This window comes from Myxocyprinus asiaticus, chromosome 9 (assembly GCF_019703515.2).
Source record: "Myxocyprinus asiaticus isolate MX2 ecotype Aquarium Trade chromosome 9, UBuf_Myxa_2, whole genome shotgun sequence".
In the NCBI taxonomy this organism is placed as follows: domain Eukaryota; kingdom Metazoa; phylum Chordata; class Actinopteri; order Cypriniformes; family Catostomidae; genus Myxocyprinus; species Myxocyprinus asiaticus.
Genome location: NC_059352.1, coordinates 30447718 through 30467876, shown reverse-complemented (window position 1 = coordinate 30467876; position 20159 = coordinate 30447718). Strand labels below are relative to the sequence as shown.

At 38.1% G+C, this 20159-nt stretch overlaps 1 protein-coding gene across 2 annotated transcripts; it reads right to left on the bottom strand.

Moving 5' to 3' along the window:
* Window positions 1–855: 855 nt before the first annotated feature.
* Window positions 856–19152, bottom strand: lrrc8c (leucine rich repeat containing 8 VRAC subunit C). Of its 2 annotated transcripts, none has more exons than XM_051707496.1 (3): window positions 19053–19152; window positions 11293–11434; window positions 856–4249 (listed from the first exon to the last, which is right to left on the bottom strand). In XM_051707496.1, exons 2-3 carry the CDS (start codon window positions 11428–11430, stop codon window positions 2009–2011), a joined length of 2379 nt encoding a protein of 792 aa, XP_051563456.1. In that variant the 5' UTR covers window positions 11431–11434; window positions 19053–19152; the 3' UTR covers window positions 856–2008. The 2 variants fall into 2 exon arrangements, with proteins under 2 accessions (XP_051563456.1, XP_051563457.1); XM_051707497.1 differs by lacking the exon at window positions 19053–19152 and adding an exon at window positions 16492–16503.
* Between the last annotated feature and the right edge of the window lie 1007 nt (window positions 19153–20159).

The following is a 20159-nucleotide window of genomic DNA, read 5'->3' as shown; positions in this document are numbered from 1 at the left end:
AATTCGCTGCAACGACAATACTATGAGAACGCGCAAAATTATTGACAGGCAGAATGTATCAGAGACCGCGGACACATTTTTGTTTGCTGTTTACAAAGTCTAGAGCTGTCACAGAGACTGGTTAGATACCTCATGACATTTATTTCAGTGATATCTTTCAGGGAGTAGGAAAAATGTTTGCACACCTTTTCATGAAAAAAAAAAAAAAAAAAAACAAACAAAAAAAAAAACGTTAACTCAAAATGGTGCCAAAAACAAAAAAAATCCAGTAAGCGGCAGTTCTGCGGACAGAAACACCTTGTTGATGAGAGAGGACAACAGAGAATGGCCAGACTGGTTCAAGCTGACAAAGGCTACGGTAACTCAGATAACCACTCTGTACAAATGTAGCGAGCAGAATAGCATCTCAGAATGCACAGCATGTCAAACCTCGAGGCGAATGGGCAACAACAGTAGAAGACCACGTCGGGTTCCACTTCTGTCAGCCAAAAACAGAAAGCTGAGGCTGCAGTGTGCCACAGAACTGCCGCTCACTGGATGTTTTTAGTTTTTGGCAACATTCTGAGTTAACTTTAGAGACTGTTATGAGTGAAAATCCCAGGAGATCAGCAGTTACAGAAATACTCAACCCAGCCTGTCTGGCACCAAAAGCCATGCCACAGTCAAAATCACTGAGATCAAATTTTTTCTCCCATTCTGATGGTTGATGTGAACATTAACTGAAGGTCTTGAACCGTATCTGTATGATTTTATGCTCTGCACAACGACTGGCTGATTAGATAATTGCATGAATAAGCAGGTGTATAGATATACCTAATAAATTGGTCTGTGAGTGTGTATTTATGTATGTATGTATATATATATATATATATATATATATAATATGCTTTTAACTTTTTTCTTTCATTTTACATAAAATATAAACAATTACAGCATACAATGCAAGATATATTAACACATACTATTGCCTAATTTAATATGGTGAATAATCCAAACCTCTATTATAGTGTATTGTTGAATATTACTTACGAATGATATGAGAAAAGCAGCTGGAGAAAAATGTATATAGTATAAAAATAGGTTAAGGCAATAGAGATCGTGTCTGGAACACATTTTGACTGTCTATATCTGAATTGTCTTACACTCGAGAGTAACTAACAGGTAAATAGGCAATTACTGGGTGAATAAAGACCCACTTTATGTGTTGCTTACTAGCTGAAGCTTAAATAACTTGTTCATAAGAGTTATAATATGATGCAGCTCTCTTTATCTACCAATAATCCACTGTCAACAGCTCCCAAACCAGTTTAACAGTGATAAAAACAAAAACAGTTAAATCTACCTGAGATCACATGCATGATAAGGCTCCCCGTTTTCATAAAGCTTTATAATTCTTAAAAGTAAATATGTAGGGAGAAAAACAAAAAAAACAAGTACAAACAACTAGCATAAATGATTAAATGCACTGTATGCTTTCCTATCGCAAGTACTTCAATAAACCCTCGCAAAGTCCTATATAAACAATAAAAAGTAAAATAATGAAGTTTCCAGTGCAAATTCTAATACTGAAATTTCCAGTGCAAAACATGTTGTACAGTACTTGACCTGTAAAAGCATAATGGGTTATGAAAGCAAATGTCAGTCATAAGCAGTGAAAGTATACAATGGAATTGTCATACCTCCCACTGCCTGTAAATAAATCCCTGTCTTTGGTTGCTTAAATAACAAAAAAAGTTCTTAATTTAAGATAAACAGTTTTAAATTTGTATACCTGACTACTTGTTTTTCATAATATACAATGTAAGGCATTAAAAGGTGTTCATCCCTAAATATCTCAAACTTTTATGCATAAAAGGCCAGTAAGCATGTTTAAGTCCAACTCTAAACATGAAACTGCAGGTATTCACCCATATAGATCACAATACATACTACAGGATGGAACACTTGGAGTGTTGTCTGTTAAGGAGTCCGATTAAAACATTTGGCATTAAAGCAAACCATTGGAGCATCACTCTTTTTGCATTTGTTCCCTGATGTCTGAAGGCAGAGTTTCATACAGCACGTCTTCTACCACAAGTCCACTCTGCTTTAAGGTACGGCAACAGCCAAGCTCGGCTGGCAAGACCTCAAAGTGATTACCCTTTAACTCCAAGTGAGACAGTACACTTAGGTATGAAATCTTTGGTGAGAGGACAGACAGTGTGTTTCTGCCGAGCTTCAGAGTTTTCAGCTTCTTACAGAAGAAGAGTTCATCTGGAATATTTTCGAGTTTGTTACAACTAACAGAGAAGTATTGAAGGCTCTGGAGAACGCCAATCTCCGGTGGGATAAAACGAATGTCGTTGTTGGAAAGATCGAGGTAGCGCAGTTTGGTGCAGAGGAACAAGTGGGAAGGCAGGATTTCGATCTTGTTGTGGCTGAAGTGGAGCCGCTCCAAGCTGCTGAGTTTTTTGATGTGTTCAGGAATAAAAGTGATGGAATTGTGCCAAAGCTTCAGACAGGTCAGCTTACGGAGGTGCTGAAAGCTGACAATCTCCTCAATGGAGCGTAGATTGTTCTCCTTCAGGTCCAATGTCTGCAGATTAGTAAGGCTGAAAATGCCATGTGGTATGCGTTCCAGGTCACAATGCACCAACTCAAGTTCTACAAGATTCACCATCTTTTTAAGGTTGTTTAGCATGACAAGCTTGGTGCCATCATTGCAAATACAGAGACGTTGTAGATGGCTGGCCACATCCACAATTGACTGAGGGATCTTGCTGAAGTTGCTCTTGAGTGTCAGGGTCTTTAGCGCCTTGAGCTCTCGTAGAGAGTCTAGGGTTATATTCTTTGATGCATCAGAACACAAAGAGCCAATCAGATGGAGTTCTTCCAAGTTTCGCAACACATACAACCACTGTGGAAGTTCACGGAAGTCATCAAACTTCACTCGCAACACCTTCAAGTTCTCCTTGAGGAATGATGTGGCTGCGCTGTGGATCTTGAGCGAGCACTGGTAAAGTGAAAGCTCCTGGAGATCCTCCAGCTGGGCAATTGCTGCGGGTATGGTAACATTATTAATGATCTCGAGCTTCAAAGACTGCAGCTCTGTCACCTCAAAGATGGTATCCGGAAGACCAGAGAGCATGAAGAGCTGAAGCTCCAGCCTGTTATTGCTATTGGTCTGCAGCTTCTGCCGAAGCTTGTCAGCTGTCCACTCATGGTTGAGGTTAAGCTGTTTAAGCTTATTTTCACTGACCTCTGACAGAAATACAGCAAACCTCTTGGAGTACAGGGGATCATACTGATCAATCATGTGTAACATGAAAGCAAAGTCATTCTTCACATCTGGGATGTCATCAATTCCAGTTTCTTGCCTTACATATTCAAAAGAGTATTCCTTCAGAGAACGATAGAACAACCAGTAGGATGTATAAAGACACGTCAGTCCATAAACAATAACAAAACACAAATAACAGTAGGAGAGCTTAGAGAACAAGTGGGCCATTGTATGATTGCAATAGAAGTGCCGGTAACCTGTCATGTCCTCTATGTCCACAGTACATCTAACAGTAAACCGAACCTTTGAGACCAGAGCACTGTTGTAAGCAATTATAAGGATAAACTTGAGCACTTTCACGACAGTCTGACGGACATACATTACATATAATATATCACCCTCCTCCACATGCAGGCGGAATTTTTTGACCTTTTCAAATAAGGCCTTGGCTTGCTCTCCCTCCTTCTTGTCAAGGACACTGGCTGCTGGCTTGTCCACAACAATTTTTTCAGGAATGGATCTGAGAGATGGAGTCTTCTCTAGGTTGCCCTCACCAATTGGAGTATCAAGGTTTGACCTACTGGCACTGTTCTTTTTGTTGTCCTTCTCTTCAGGATTCTCCCCTGATACCTCTGACAGAGCTCTTGTAGTCCAAGGAGAGTCAAAACACTTGCCCAGTATGGATATAAAGTGCTCAATTTTGGAGCTGGAGCCAGGAAACTTAAACCAGAAATTGCTGCACACCATGAAAATGAGGGTATGTATGAGAACCAGGTATGGGAAATACTTGGCATACCAATGAAGAGCCTTTTCGTAGCACATTTGGTTTATGTAGTTATACTGCTGAATATCCAAGTTTGTCTTCAGTCCTTTCAGCTCATGCACCACAGGCACTGAGGATACAGGTGATGAGGGAACAGGTGCGCCCATCAGCTCTGTCTGATTTGAGAACGACCGTTGAGGAAGGCATATGATTTTGTCTTGCATTACCTGAAAAGACACAAGAGTGTAGCTATCAACATCAACAAATACAATCAAGACACACCAAGGCTATGTCCAAGTCTTGTTATTCAAATTCCCTTTAAGGAATAGCTCACCCCAAAAAAAAGAAAAATAAATACAAAAAAAAATTACTCCCCCTCTTACACATGCTATAATTTTTTTTTCTCCGGAACACAGAAGACATTTTGAAGAATTTTCACACAGCTCTTCTCCGTACAACAACAGCTTATAGTCGCAACAGTTGTCAGGCTCCAAAAAAGTACCAATAAAGTAACGCAGTACATACAGTCTTGTGCGCTATATTCAAAGTCTTCAAAAGCCATAAAACAATCTTATGAGGAACAAACCGAAATTCAATTTATGATAATCTTCCACTCTGCCAAAGCTCTGAAATCTCATTTATGATTGTGTCAAGATTCAACAATGTCACTGATGCCAAACAGCATTGGTTCTCATGTGACATAACCCAACACATCTTGCCAGTTTAAATATATAGAAAGGAGAATGAGATTTGACAGCTGCAGCAGACTGTCCATGAATAACAACCCAAATTTCAGTCTGCTCCTGACAAAAATATCATATGGCACACAAAAATTTGGTATATAGCTTGCAAGTTGTAAGAGCTGCCTGTATTATTATTATTATTATTATACTGTATAATATTTGAGGCATTGTAAATTTGAAAAATTTTAACGTGTCTGCCTTCAGTGCAATTTTCAGAAATACTGCATCCAATAAAGACATTTTAAATAGAAATTCTTATTTCGTGTTCCACAGAAAAAAATGAAGGACATGAGGCTGATTAAATTCCAGAATTTTCATTTTTATTTGACTATTCTTTTAATATGCAAGTGTTTTTCCTTGAACATGAATGTGAACCTTTTACACACCTCTTCAAACACCTGAGGCACAATGGAGGGAAAATACATAAACCCAAAGGGCTTAGCAACCATTTTACAGAAATAGTAGACAACCACTTAAAAAGATGTCTTTAAGACGTAGCAGAAGCCTCTGCCAACCAGTTGCTTCGATAGTGTTCTAAAGGAAAGCTCAAGCATTAAGCGGTTATGTATCACGGCAAGCTGCTTTTCTTCTTTTTTACTTTCTTTTTTTTTTATCACAAGCCGTGTCCGAAATGGCTCACTCAATCCCACATTAACTATTTCCTATGTGGCACTATATCAGCAAGAAGTGAACAAAACAAGTGAGCAAAGAGATGTCCATGTGCATAGTGTCCTCATGAGACTACAATACTGTACTAAAGTTATTAATAACATTACATCCATTGATTAGATGAATGTTACCTGCAAAAACACATTAACCTAGCATGTCAGTTTAATATTAACCAACTTGACTTTGCTTGTCTCCATCCCTCTCTGCGCGCCCATGTCGGGCCTTTGATAGAGAGGGATACCCCCAGACAAGTGACCGCGAGAAAAAGGCACTTTATGATGAAAAAAAAAATTAGTAAAAAAACAACTCAGACTTCGATGTTCGCATGAAATATCTTTGAAAATTTCTGTATCATCTCAGTTTCAGTGAACTTGTTTACATTCAGCTGATCTGTCCACCACTGAAATTTGTTAGAAGTATACCATTTGATATAGATAAACATAACTCACTCTGGCTTTTTAAAGGTGCATTTAGTAATTTGGGGCTAATTTAAAAAGTTTTACACATTAATGAATCAATTGTGTTTTTGTGAAGAGTGATCGGAATGGTGTACACTCACATGAGATGAACATTGTACTCATAATAGTTTTTTATTTCACTAAACATCAAAGAAGAGAATGCTGCTGCCTATGTAGATACGTTTGGCTATACTTTGATCAGTGTTGTTTGGTGATGCGAAGAACGAAAAGAACACAACGGAACATTTATAATCGTGCTTTAGCAGCTAAGACAATGGGAGATTCAGTAGCTGTACTGCTGAAGAAATGAAAAAGGTCTGAAGACAGAAAGGCCAGCAAAGGCAAAAAACTATAGTAAACATCAGTACGGCATACACAAAGTGGAAAGATTTGATGACGAAGTAAAACCTTAGTGATGCTGGTGTTGCTTCTTTTTGTTGGACAGGTAAAGAATTATTAATTGTTTAGACCATGCACTCTCTAAAATAGTGTCAGTGGAATTTACAGAAAACTCATACAAGTTTCCCTCAAACTTTTTAAAATTACGTGTGCAGTTAGCGTATGTTAGTAATGGACAGTTTTCAGCTGCGTTATCACAGCTATAGTAAGGGTTGTCCATCTTTGAAATGGCATACGTCTTCATTCGTTTAGTGCAAAGTATCTTGGCACAGCGATTGTTGTGGATTTTGTGTAAACCATGACTTTGGTTGCTTAGAAAAAAGTTCGACAAATATAGTATTCATGGACAGGCTAAATTTGATCATCAAAAACAATTCTAATCTTTCCTTTAACATAACATTCTGTATCACTAGATAATTGAGGTTTATTTCACTAAGCAGTTCTCTAATAAAGGTAAAACTGTCTTTAGAAATAAAGTTAAATGTAGACAGTCTCCAAACCTTATTGATATGAGGGACAATAATAATCTGTCCTTGACTGTAGTTGTCTGTTCACTTGAATTCTAACATTTGTTTTTAGGCAAAGCAATTATATTACAGCAGTAATAACTTAAGTAGAAATTACCTCAAACTCCAACATTTTCCAGATGCAAATGTTATTTCAGAGCTGGAGGGGGCAACAGAGACGATCATGCTGATCCATCTTGATAAATGACAGTACAGCGTATCGGTACTTCAAGTACACAAAAAACAGCAATGCTAACGCTAGCTAGAGAACTACTGAATGCCCCATTAAGAAACCAAAAATATTCCCAACTTTAAATTAAAAAAAATATATTACATGAGTAGGACGTTGGTGTTTTAGGGATGTACAGGCAGGTTTCAGATATAAAAACAGTGACTGAATGGCTAAATGTTTACTCACTGGAATTAGAAGATTTTCTATTAAAGGGATAGTTCACCCAAAATTGAAAATTCTCATCATTCACACCCTCATGCCATCGCAGATGTTTATGACTTTCTTTCTTCTTAAGAACATAAAGATTTTTAGGAGAATATCTCAGCTCTGTAGATCCATACAATGCAAAGGAATGGTGACCAGAACTCCAAAAGCTCAAAAAAAGGAGATAAAGTCAGCATAAAAGTAATCCATAAGACTCCAGTGGTTAATCAATGTCTTCTGAAGCGATCCAGTTGGTTCTGGATGAGAACGGACCAAAAATGTTACTTTTTCACTGTACACCTTGTCATTGCAGCCTCTAGGCACCATCATGATTTCAAGCTCGATTACACTTCCTAGTGCTTGACGCATGCGCAGAGCACTCAAATCATGATCGCCAAGGAGACGGATGAGTTATATTTTGGTCTGTTCTCACCCTAAACCAACAGGATTGTTTCAGAAGACACGGACTACATTTACATGGACACCAGAAAGTGGCTTATTGCGTGAAAGCGGCGTATTGTGAGAAAGCAGCATTGTGGTTTACATGCACTGCATAAGCAGCATATTCTTTACTCCCGTATACATGCAGCTCAGTCAGTAAGCAGTTCTCTCCACAGCAATGTAATTTCCCCACGACGCTTGTGTAAATAACAAACATGGTATCCGAGGAAGACTTCACTATTTTATTCACTGTTGCTTTTTTTATTTCCAGATATTCCAGAGTTGTTGCTGTGTTTGTTTCCTTACCTTTCTATCGCGACCTGCAGTGGAATTTCACATCAATAGAGGGATTTCCCTCTAACATAAATCTCTGGGATTCCCTCAATGTATGAGTGCATATACACAAACGTGAGGGTCTGTAGATATTTTTCAGTGGTGTTTATACTGTAAATAGGTCAATATTTTATAGTGGTGTATAGTTTTAAATGCGCTTTTCCCATTGTACTCCCAGACATTTTTGGTTGACTTCTTGTTGGACTCCATCCTATGACATTTGTTCTCTGGTCTGTTCCACACACACATGCGCACTCCTCAAAACCCTGTAAGAATGCCGCCTGTGTGTTTACATGGCCAAATAAGCAGCTTTCTCTGGGAGAAATCTAGGTGTGTTAACCTGCTTTCTCTTAATCCTTTAAACAGCGTAAGGAAAATCGGTGTTCTCGTTTACATGACGTTTCAGAATGCCGCTTTCTGCAAAAACCCTGGAATAAACAGCATTCTTAAGTGCACGTAAACGTGGTCATTGTTTAAACCCATGCAGTCTTATGTATTACCTTTATGCTGACTTTTTCTCCTTTTTGGAGTTCTGGAGTAACCATTCACTTGCATTGTATGGGCCTACAGAGTGGATATATTCTCCTAAAAATCTTAATTTGTGTTCAGCAGAAGAAAGTCTTACAATTCTGGGATGGCATGAGGGTGAGTAAATTAATTTTGGATGAACTAACCCTTTAAAGGTGCACTCAGTAATTCTAATCCAATACACTTTTTGTCAAATTCTGCAAATATCTCCTCACAGTCTGCTAGCTGTCCGCTCTGTGGGTGGGCTGAAAAAAATCTTGTATTTGTACACAGCCCTGGCTCTGTAAATGGGACAAAACAAAGTGGATCGGACCGATCCAAACAACACTACTCCAGCCAATCAGCAACAGGGGGTGGTTCTTGCATGTGCACAGGATGGGAGGTGGGGGCAGAGCGAGAGGGAAATTCATTAGAAGAGCAATGGCAAATCTGACTGATGCAAACTTTCTAAAGTCCAAGGAGGACAAATGGCTGAGAAACAGACCAAGAGAAAAAGGTCAGACGAAAATAAACTAAAAAAGGAGGATTATGATAAGTCGCATCAACATCAATGAGATTTTCAGCGGTGGAGAGACCTCCGAGAGGTAAAAGGCTTGAAGACGGATGCAGAAGTTGCTCTTTTTCTTCTCGATAGGTGGGTAACATAAATTTTGCTATGTTTCACAGAACCCATATATGCTGTTGTTGTGTTAGATTTAGTAGCAGGAGAGGTGTGAGTGTCTGGAGCTGGTGTGCGTAAAACCATCTCATCTTCTCTGCAGCAGTAACTCACTGAATTTGGGGGCGGTGCTTCCAAAGGAGCACTGAAGGGAGAGGTGAGTTTGTTTTGGCAGTTGAGTTCGAATATCAACAGTGTTTATCAGGAATCGCTGAGTGCATCTTTAAGTCAATAGGCACACTGGAATGTTTGGGAATAGCAATTGTGGCGCAGTGGCTTCAATGTTATGACATCATCAGCAATCCAGTTCTATATTATAGATCAGTGCTGTAACCTCGAAATCAGAGTGCATTGTGCATAAGAATGAGTAAATAGTACACTATATAATGGATGGGGGCGATTTCGGACACAGCTACAGACTTCTAAGCAAAGTGAAAGTCAGGTTTATTAGCATTTTTACACACAATACAGATGAACAAAACGAAATGAGATTCCTTCAGAAAACCACAGCACATTTAACATAAATCCAAGTAGACATAAGACAAACTGATCTATATGTAAAGTACAAATAAAAACTTAATGGCCTTAATGAGACAGTATTTACACAATTCATGATAGATTAATGCATTATCTTAGCGTTACATCACCTTTAATATTCATGAGCTAAGCTGATAACATTTATTTTCAGGTCATTCCTATGCCCCTGCATAAACCTCAAATCTCTGAATCTAAAAGAGAGTAAATGAGACAAATTTTATGCACGGCGTTACATCTCACACCACTGTTACATTGCCTGGATAAGACATTATATCAAAGGAGGAGCATCTCTTTAGAGATTATTATTCTGGTGCTCTGACATCAGTGCTGTGACTTAGACAGGAAATGAGAGATCATTACACTAGTCAGTGGAACTCAAGAGGGAGACAAATTTTCCTCTGCATTAACAGGAAAGAGTGGTAAAATGTCACTAAACTGTGCGTTAATATTTTTTAAGAACACACAAACTACAAAAACACTATAGAAAGCAAGTTTTGTACCCTTCCCCCCGTTATCCTGTGAAACCGTTTTAGTTTGTCTGGTAATTACCATGTGGTTTGTGTGCATGCTAAGGCTCACTCTGGAAAGGTAATGAGCTATCAGCTAAAGAGAGAGGGAAAGAGAACTATGAGGCCTCTACACAGCACTCTAGTATGTCTGAGCACAACAGTCTGACTGCTGAGTAAGGCCTCATAAGGAAGAATCAGCAGCTCTGTACATGGCTCACGGCATCTCAGTGGTAAAATGGATGTAAGGTACAGTAGCCCCAAATGGCTAATAAAATGTGCATTATGCACAAAATGGCCACTTAAAGTGCCCCCAGTCAAATATGGTCTTTTAGCAAAGAAGAGAGTGTTTATCCCTTTCTCAGAACCAAGGGACTATGCAATGATTTCAGTAAAATTATTAATTAGGGCAATTATTACTGCCTTCACAGGGATCATCAAGAACATCTAGTCACAATTTACAAATTGTAATACATTATACAACTGTGCCATTCTTTGATGCACATCTCCAGGGAGAGTGGGGGATATTCCCACCCTAACAATGAGTTCCTGTTAATGTAATTTGTTGAAACTAAAAATAATCAGGATCAACTACAGGAATTTGAACTGAAGGGCAACCATGCTGCTTGAAGCTCCACCCACTAGTTTATGAGGCCGAGTAGCTAGACTTAGGAGTAATTTTGGGTTTATAGAAGGGCCAGCCACGAAGAGAAGGAGGGGTAATCGTTTCGTGTAGGGTGACTGTAATTTAGCTTCTTTTCCGTTAACAAACTCCCACTTCTTTATTCAGTATGCACTGCCCAACAGTGGGCTGTTCATGCAAAGAGAAGGCCGTGGAAATCCATCTATGTTATGAAGTCATTTATTATTCCATTGCTGTTGATCAAGGAAGACTATGTGTTTTGTCTTTTAATTTAACCTTAAAAAGGTAGTAGTGATCTTGTGGTATTTAGTTCAATTTGCAAGTCCATACAAGGTCTGTTCAGAGAAATCTGTGCACTTTCTTTATTACTGTGGAGCAATGGTAACACACTGGAGAAGAAGTGTAATATTTACCTGCAGAGTGCACCCAAACACACCTATCATGAGCATGACCACAGAGAGGTAGTCTGTGAACACATCCCACCATGGCTTCAGAACCCTGAACGCTGGTTGCTGTTCCGTGAACTGCCGGAATTCTGTCACTGGAATCATGCTCCTGTAAAGACACAATGAGCAATAATGAATTTTATACTATGAATTATTCAGAATACAGCATGATATACAGACCAATACAGTTTATTTATTTTTTTAATTTATTGATTTAAACATTGCTTCCATGACCTGCTGAAATTGGGTATTACTATGAATCAACACTAAAGACAATATACTAAATATATCCTTCTGGATATTTAAAATACTTACTAGAATGACACCCTATAATCACTGCTGTGTGCAACACAAATTGAGAATTTTTGTATTTAGTTGTTGTTATTCTCTTATTTCTTTTCAAAACAAGTTATTTGCTGTTTCACTATATTTTTACAATAGCCAAACAGGCCTAAGCCCTCAAAGAGTGTTTCTTTGCAAAGGAGCAGCATATCTGACTTTTTTCTGTATTTGAAAATTCTAATTTGCAAATCATGGTGTGACACTTTATACCAGTAAGATATCCAACCATCAATATGTTATATCTGGTAATTATTATTTAATATCTACTGGTAAGGTATGTTTACCTTTTACTGGGATATCAATACAAGTATGTTGCTATGAGAAATTTCAATTTGAATTCATGAATACTAAAAGACACTCTGGATAAGAAAGTAGGTCATCATAAAAGCTATTAAAGCACCAAGACAACACTGTCATAAAGACAAACTGTTGTTTGACTCGTGTTATAGTACACTGCCTGGCCAAAAAAAAAAAAAAAAAATTGCATACTCTAATATTTCGTTGGACCGCCTTTAGCTTTGATTACGGCACGCATTCATTGTGGCATTGTTTCGACAACCTTATGCAATGTCACAACATTTATTTCCATCCAGAGTTACATGAATTTTTGGCAAAGATCTTGTATTGATGACAGGAGAGTCTAACCACTTCATAAAGTCTTCTCCTCCACATCCCAAAGACTTTCAATGGGGTTAAGGTCAGGACTCTGTAGTGGCCAATTCATGTGTGAAAATGATTCCTCATGCTCCCTGAACCACTCTCTTTCACAATTTGAGCCTGAAGAATCTTGGTATTGTCGTCCTGGAATATGCCCGTGCCGTCAGGGAAGAAAAAATCCATTGATGGGATAACCTGGTCATTCAGTACATTCAGGTATCCAGCTGACTTCATTTTATTGCTGCAAAACATTGCTAAGCCTATACCTGACCAATTGAAGCAACCCCTGCTCATAACATTGTCTCCAGAGGCTTGTACTGTGGGCACTATGCATGACGGCTGCATCGCTTCACGTGCTTCCTTTCTTACCCTGACACGCACTCCGCTTTGGAATAGGGTAAATATGGACTCATCAGACCACATGACATTTTCCATTGCTCCACATTCCAATCTTTATGCTCCCTAGCAAACTGAAGTAGTTTTTTTTTTCTGATTAGCCTCACTAACAAGTGGCTTTCTTGTGGCCATACAGCTGTTAAGTCCCAATCCTGTAAGTTCTCATCGCATTGTGTGTGTGAAAATGCTTTTTACTTTCACTATTAAACATAGCCATGAGTTCTACTGTTGATTTTTTACGATGTGACTTCAAGCGTTTTAGTGATCTCTGATCACGATCATTCAAGATTTATTTCCAACCACATTTTTCCATGAAGCTGACGGTTCACCACTATCCTTCCAGGTTTTAATAATGCGTTGGACAGTTCTTAACCCAATTCCAGTGATTTCAGCAATCCCCTTAGTTGTTTTCTTTGCTTGATGCAGGCCAATAATTTGCCCCTTCTGAAACACAGTACCATCTTTTCCATGACCATGGGATATGTCTTCTGACATGGTTGTTTAAAAAAATTAGAAGCTGGGGCCTGGGTAGCTCAGCGAGTATTGACGCTGACTACCACCCCTGGAGTTGTGAGTTTGAATCCAGGGTGTGTGGAGTGACTACAGACAGGTCTCCAAATTGGCCCAGTTGCTAGGGAGGGTAGAGTCACATGGGGTAACCTCCTCGTGATCGCGATTAAGTGGTTCTCGCTCTCAATGGGGCACGTGGTAAGTTGTGTGTGGATCGCAGAGAGTAGCATGAGCCTCCACATGCTTTGAGTCTCCGCGGTGTCATGCACAGCGAGCCACGTGATAAGACGTGCGGATTGACGGTCTCAGAAGCGGAGGCAACTGAGACTTGTCCTCCGCCACCCGGATTAAGTGAGTAAACGTGCCACCACGAGGACCTAGTAAGTAGTTGGAATTGGGCATTCCAAAAAATTGGGGAGAAAAGGGTATAAAAATAAAATAAATTTAAAAAAAAAAAGAGAAGCTACACACTGCATCAAATAGGGTTAAAAGAATTGCTGCCAGCTGAAACATATTAATCACTACAATAATGATCCAATCATAGGCTCTTAAATATCTGCTTATTTAAATCCAAATGGCAACTTTTTTTTATTTTTTGGCCAGGCAGTGTAGTTACAATTAAATACACCACCATTAGTTGAAGTTTGATGTAATATGCAGCTCTTACATTCAAATACAGGGTGTCCTCTGGGCTTGTTATCTCTTGAGCTGCACCTCTTTCATGAAATCATACACAATGCATATTCCACTGATCTTATTAATTATTAAGTCCTTGAATTATTGGCCTCACTTTGCAGCAGTCATTTATAAAAAAAAAAAAAAAAAAAAAAAAAGGTTCCTGTTTGTTGATCCTTAAAAGGCTGCACAGATGGCAAGCAATCCACAAAGGAAGGGTTAGTACTATACCAAACAGAACACACTTCAACATCTTCTACCAAGCCGAAGGAGCCGCTGTTACCATCACACAAGGCTAATGAACACGAGTTGTACCCTAATTAGATACCTACACATGATTATTCCTAATTATTAACTACTTTCGGAAAGCAAACCAAAATAATAATGATTTTAAACTCTTAAGACTTTGTGAAGAAATGTAAGCTTCATGTATAAATATGTTTTTGTTTTTATATAAATAAATTAACCAGTAAACAATTATTATTAGATAAATAAAATAACACAGTTTAAACTTTTTATTTCAAATACTTTATTAATGACTGGAGTCATATGGATTACATTTATATTGCCTTTGTGATTTTTGGAGCTTGAAAGGTCTTGCTAACATTCACTTGCATTGTGAAGACCTACAGAGCTGAGATATTCATCTAACAAAATCTTCGTTTGCATTCAGCAGAAGAAACAAAGTCATTCACATCTGGGATGGCATGAGAGTGAGTGAATGTTGAGAGAATTTCTGGGTGAACTATCCCTTTAAAAGGCTTTTATAAACCACAGAGATGAAAGGATGTCCCATGTTTTTGTTTATAGAACCAGAGTGTGTTTAAAGGTGCAGCTGGTTAAAATTTACATTCCATTATGATGTATGGTCCGATTCTGATCCGCTTGGCAGTGAAGTGTCCATCAGTTGAACCCTACAGAAGCGTTCATTTCGAAGGGCCTTTCAAAGAAGCTATTTATGAGCACTTCAGTTTGGAACAATCCTTTAACATTGCAGCCCTGGTTGTTCTCCCTTCAAAGTGCCCTTCAGAAGCTGAATTATCCCATCTGGAACGTAGGGTAAATTATTCACTCTCGTCAAAAAATAAAAACAAAAAACAGTTCAACCTGAAATTAAAATTCTGTCATCATTTACTCATGTTATTCCAGACACAAGTCTTTCTTTTGTCCATGGATCACAAGATATGTTAGGCAGAATGTTGGCTTCATTCAACATTCACTTTCATTCTTTTTTTTTTTCTCCATACAATGAAATTAAATGGTGACTGTGGCTGTCAGTCCTATACATTCTGCCAAATAGGGTTGCTCTGATACCAAAATGTTGGCTTCGATACGATTCCAGCCCTGGTACCTTGGTATCGATACTAAATCAATACTTAGGCAACAAATAAATTGCCTTAGATTACTGATGAAATTACACAGAAAAGAACTTAATTAAAATAACTGCATGAAGTCTTGCAGTTAAAAATTATGTGTTTTTATGTATTTTTAGTTTTTCCTGGATTCCATGTATAAATAAAAACAGTCAAAAAAGTGTCTAAGGAAATTAATTCATGAAACTTTAAAGGGGTCATGAACTGAGAAATCAAAATTCCCTTGATCTTTTGACATATAAGAGGTCATTGTACTATAAAAACAAACTGTAAGATTCAGAACTCAAAACTCTCGTTAGTCTAAAAACAGCTTATATTGAAGTCAATCTGCCAAAACGACAGGATGTGGAATGTGCCACTTTATTACGTAATAGTGTGGCTAAACAACACCTCTGCAGAAGATCAACGCCTGCTTCTACATCACTGCCTGTTTAGCCCCGCCCACCGATTCACGCATGTAGTAGGTAAATAACAAGAGAGGCAAACGCATGTCTACGCAGAAACCAAACGATAAAGATGGCTCCGAAGACAACAAGAGGCTGTGCATTGCCAAGTTGTGGAAAAACAGTCTTTGCATTGCCTTCCTTCTGATCCCAACATTAGGAAAGATTGGATGAACTTTATTTTTAATGAAGTTCCAGACCGCGTCAGTAAGAACTTGGTCCTTTGTTCACTTCATTTTACCGTGGATTCGTTTACAAACAAGGCACAATTCGACACAGTATTTTCAGAAAGACTGAAACTAAAAGACGATGCTGTGCCGACTATATTGGATCAGACAGTAATGTCGCACCACACAAGTGTGAGTAACAGTTTTTATTACACGGTCACTATTGCTTTGTCTGTTATTACAGATCGTTTGAAATGTACTGAGTATTTATGCATTTTTAACCTAAATCACAGCAGCGTCCATCTATGAAGGATGTAGGCTGTCAAACATACATGCACCCCCTAGCTCCGCCACTGTTTATACTTCGTTTACATGAAGCAGCGCGAATTATCCTTTGTCAGCTATAACTGTATTAACGCCTAGTATCTAAACTTTATATGCAACAACCAATGAAATATAAAATGTGTAATATGCATAAATGTTAACAACATAACAATACAAACAGCTTTCTGTAGCGTCTTCGGCTAAACTCTAATATAATGTAATAGGCTAACTACCTCACAAATACATAAAGTATAAATATAAATAACGATGATTATTTACCATGCTGTCGCAGGCTGTAGTATCCTTGCCATTTGAGGTGCAGGTTCATTGTCTTCTGATTCGGGATCAGACTCTGGCTCAAACATGCATGGCTGAATTTCACCGGCTGCCATTTCTCAACATCGGAAGTTTTCAAAACAATTCCACATGTGTACTGATGGCGGCATTGAAAATTTTTAAATATACAAAACTGTTAGCCAATCATACCAGTGGGCAATTACTTCCGAGTCTACAATCCGCCACGCCTGTTAAAATGGTGTGTTACGATGAGGGGGGTCAAAACAGGACAGAATATAGCCTATTACTTCTAAATTATGATGTTTTTTTATGTAAAAATCTTCATAACATTATAAGTGGACCTCAGAGAACAGTACAAAATTAAAATAAGGCAGTTCATTTCATCAAATTACGAAAATAAAATTAAAAAAAAATTTCAGTTTTATATATATATATAAAAAAAACCCCTGCAAAACAGAGCTTCACAGTATACTTAAAAAAAAAAAAAATTAAAAAAAAATCTGATTACCTGCAGCACAAGGCTGCTATGGCTGAATTATTGTGTGTTCCACGGAAGAATGTTAAATGGTTTTGAAACAAAATCATTGTTAATCATTAATTACAGAATTCTGTAATTAATGATTATGCCTCTTAGTGATTGCAGCTAAAATTAAATCAACAAATGAGATCACATACGAAAGAAAAAAAAAATCTACAGAATTACAAATAATACAGGAAAGTGTACATTGCAAGTAGCTTATTCATCACAAACTGGTCAGCAAATTAAGCAGACAGACCTGACCTCGTCTGACTGTAAATTCCCAAGTTGTGTTGTACTGTTAAGGGTTCAATGGTGCTTACATCATTGTAAATATAAACAGTCTTGTTAAAACATACACATTCACCCATCTACTGTTTTACCTTTCCTAGTCAGTTACGGGTGTCAAACTCAGTTCCTGGAGGGCCGCAGCCCTGCAGAGTTTAGTTCCAGCCCTGCTCCAAAATGCCTCCTTGCAATCTTCAAGCACTCCTGAAGACCTTGATTAGCTGCTTCAGGTGCGTTTAATTAGGGTTGGAGCTAAACTCTGCTGGACTGTGGCCCTCCAGGAACCGAGTTTGACACCCCTGGAACACAAAGCATGCATATTTACATGCAAAAGAACCATCTGCATGTGTAAAAGAACCATTTGCTACTGTACAAAGCATGTGCAACTCCAACCATGACAAAAAAAGAAAACCAGGGGTAAAAGACCTTTGCTGTATATTCAACATGCTTCAACAGGCAGGCTACTTCAGTCAGTGCAAAATATTTGGACATCTGTGAACAGCTGCAGCAGTTCAAGTAACTGGAGGATCTGGATTTCTGTCTGATTTTGTTACAAGATATAGTACTCATAATGGCTTGCATGTACAGTCCATACAAAAAATGTTTACACTCACAGGACCAACAAGATAAAGTATTATGATCATTATGAATTAATTCTAAAAGGGTAAAAATCCATTACTTTTCTTATGGCTAAATGCCATTTGTATGACATCTTCAGTTTTTTGGCAATTCCAAGCATTTTATAGCCTTCTTTCCTCAAAACAATGATTGACTGATGAGTTTCTAGAGAAAGCTGTTTCTTTTTTGCCATTTTGCCAGTGATTAGGCATTTCATAACCGATGTTGGCAGACTTCATAGACAAATCAAATGAGTTCTGATAAACAGAAATAAGCACTGTAAGAAGGGATGGAAGTTGTTTGCATGTTGATACAGACCAGTTAACCTAATTGCTCTAAGTACTAAACTCAGCTCAACAGAAATGTGTACCATCTCCTTGAGCAGCTCTTCCTGCCAGGAAATGGGGTGATTCTAATATAGAACTGTGGAAAAGGGGAAAAAAAAAAAAAAAAAAAGATACACCGCACGTCTGAATTACATCCAGTCAGCAGGATGAAGAGCTCTGTTTAAGAAATCTCACTAAAAACATGCTCACAGAATCCAGTGTTTCATAATGACGCATGGAGCCGATTTCCTCTATTGCTAATTACGAAAAATAAACAGACAATGTTGTTTCACTTTCACAAGAGCAGGCTAGTAGACAAAAAAAAAAAAAAAAAAATAAAAAAATAAAAATAAGCATTCCCTCGTGCAATTTTAATTTTATTCTAAATTCTAACACTTGATTTAATTATCTCAGGAGACAGCCATTTTAAAGAGAGCACTGTGGGATTCCATCCCAACTATATTAATTTACAGACACACACATAAAAACATTCCAAGAACTTTTCATTGACGCACATATTCTAAGAGCTATACATAGCCTCTATGCTTGTCATCATTTTTCTTTCGTCCCTTAATGTTTGAGTAAATTCAACAGATTCGCACCTCTAACACGTATTTGGAACAATACCTGTACCACGTTGCCCTCTCTGATGGGGTATGAAAAGTTAAACGCGTAATGTTTCAACAACATCCAGCTATTACGTCATTCAGATAAGATAATTCAAGAGGCACAACTGCAACGTTTGATCGCAAAACAGAGACAAGGTAAGGCAAAAGGACCCATGTTTGACTCACCCTTAAATTGATCTGGGTAGCGTTCTCCGTCTAGAGCCGAAGATCATAGAGGGTGGTAGCATGTCCTTGCGGCTGCGGTACTCGCGCAGTTCTTCACTACAGCTGCTATAGGCTGAGCTGCCTGGGCGGGGTCTTCAATACATGAGTACAAATTAGAGACAATAGCGTTCGCAGATCCGCCTTTCTCACTTTCCGTTCGGATTTTGCGCTTATTTTTATGTGGTGCTACATCTGTCCATGACCCACAAGCACCTCATTGTTATAGGAACTCCCGGATGCATATCATCCACAGCCCCACCATTTTAACTATCAAAATAAAACAATTTCCTTTGCGTCACTCTTAGGACAATTAAGTTTAAACTTCTTTCAGTCTTTCTACTTGATACTGACAATCTATCAAGGCACTGTATGGATGAACCAGAATTAAATTTCCCATACAGAATCTGATATGGCAAACATATTCTTCATAAAGGCTATAATATAGTATAATATTAAAATATTTGAGCATACATATTAAAATTCCACAAGTATTTGGGAAAATATATGAAACAAAAAGTTTGGAATAATGTGCAAATTTTGCTCTTATGGAAAGAAACTGGTACTTTTATTCACCAAAGTGGCATTCCACTGATGACAATGTACAGTCAGGACATTAATAATGTGAAAAATTACTAATTATAATTTTAAAAAAAATAAATAAAAAAAAATCAGAACTTCTTAAACTATTTCAAAGAGTTCTCATCAAAAAATCCTCCACGTGCAGCAATGACAGCTTTTCAGATCCTTGGCATTCTAGCTGTCAGTTTGTCCAGATACTTTGGGCATTTCACCCCACGCTTCCTGAACCACTTGCCATAGATGTGGCTGTCTTGTCGGGCACTTCTCACACATCTTACAGTCTAGCTGATTCCACAAAAGCTCAATGGGGTTAAGATCCATAACACTCTTTTCCAATTATCTGTTGTCCAATGTCTGTGTTTCTTTGCCCACTCTAAGCTTTTCTTTTTGTTTTTCTGTTCAAAAGTGACTTTTACTTTGCAATTCTTCCCATAAGGCCTGCACCCCTGAGTCTTCAGCAAATGTCCTGACTATACATTGTGATCAGTT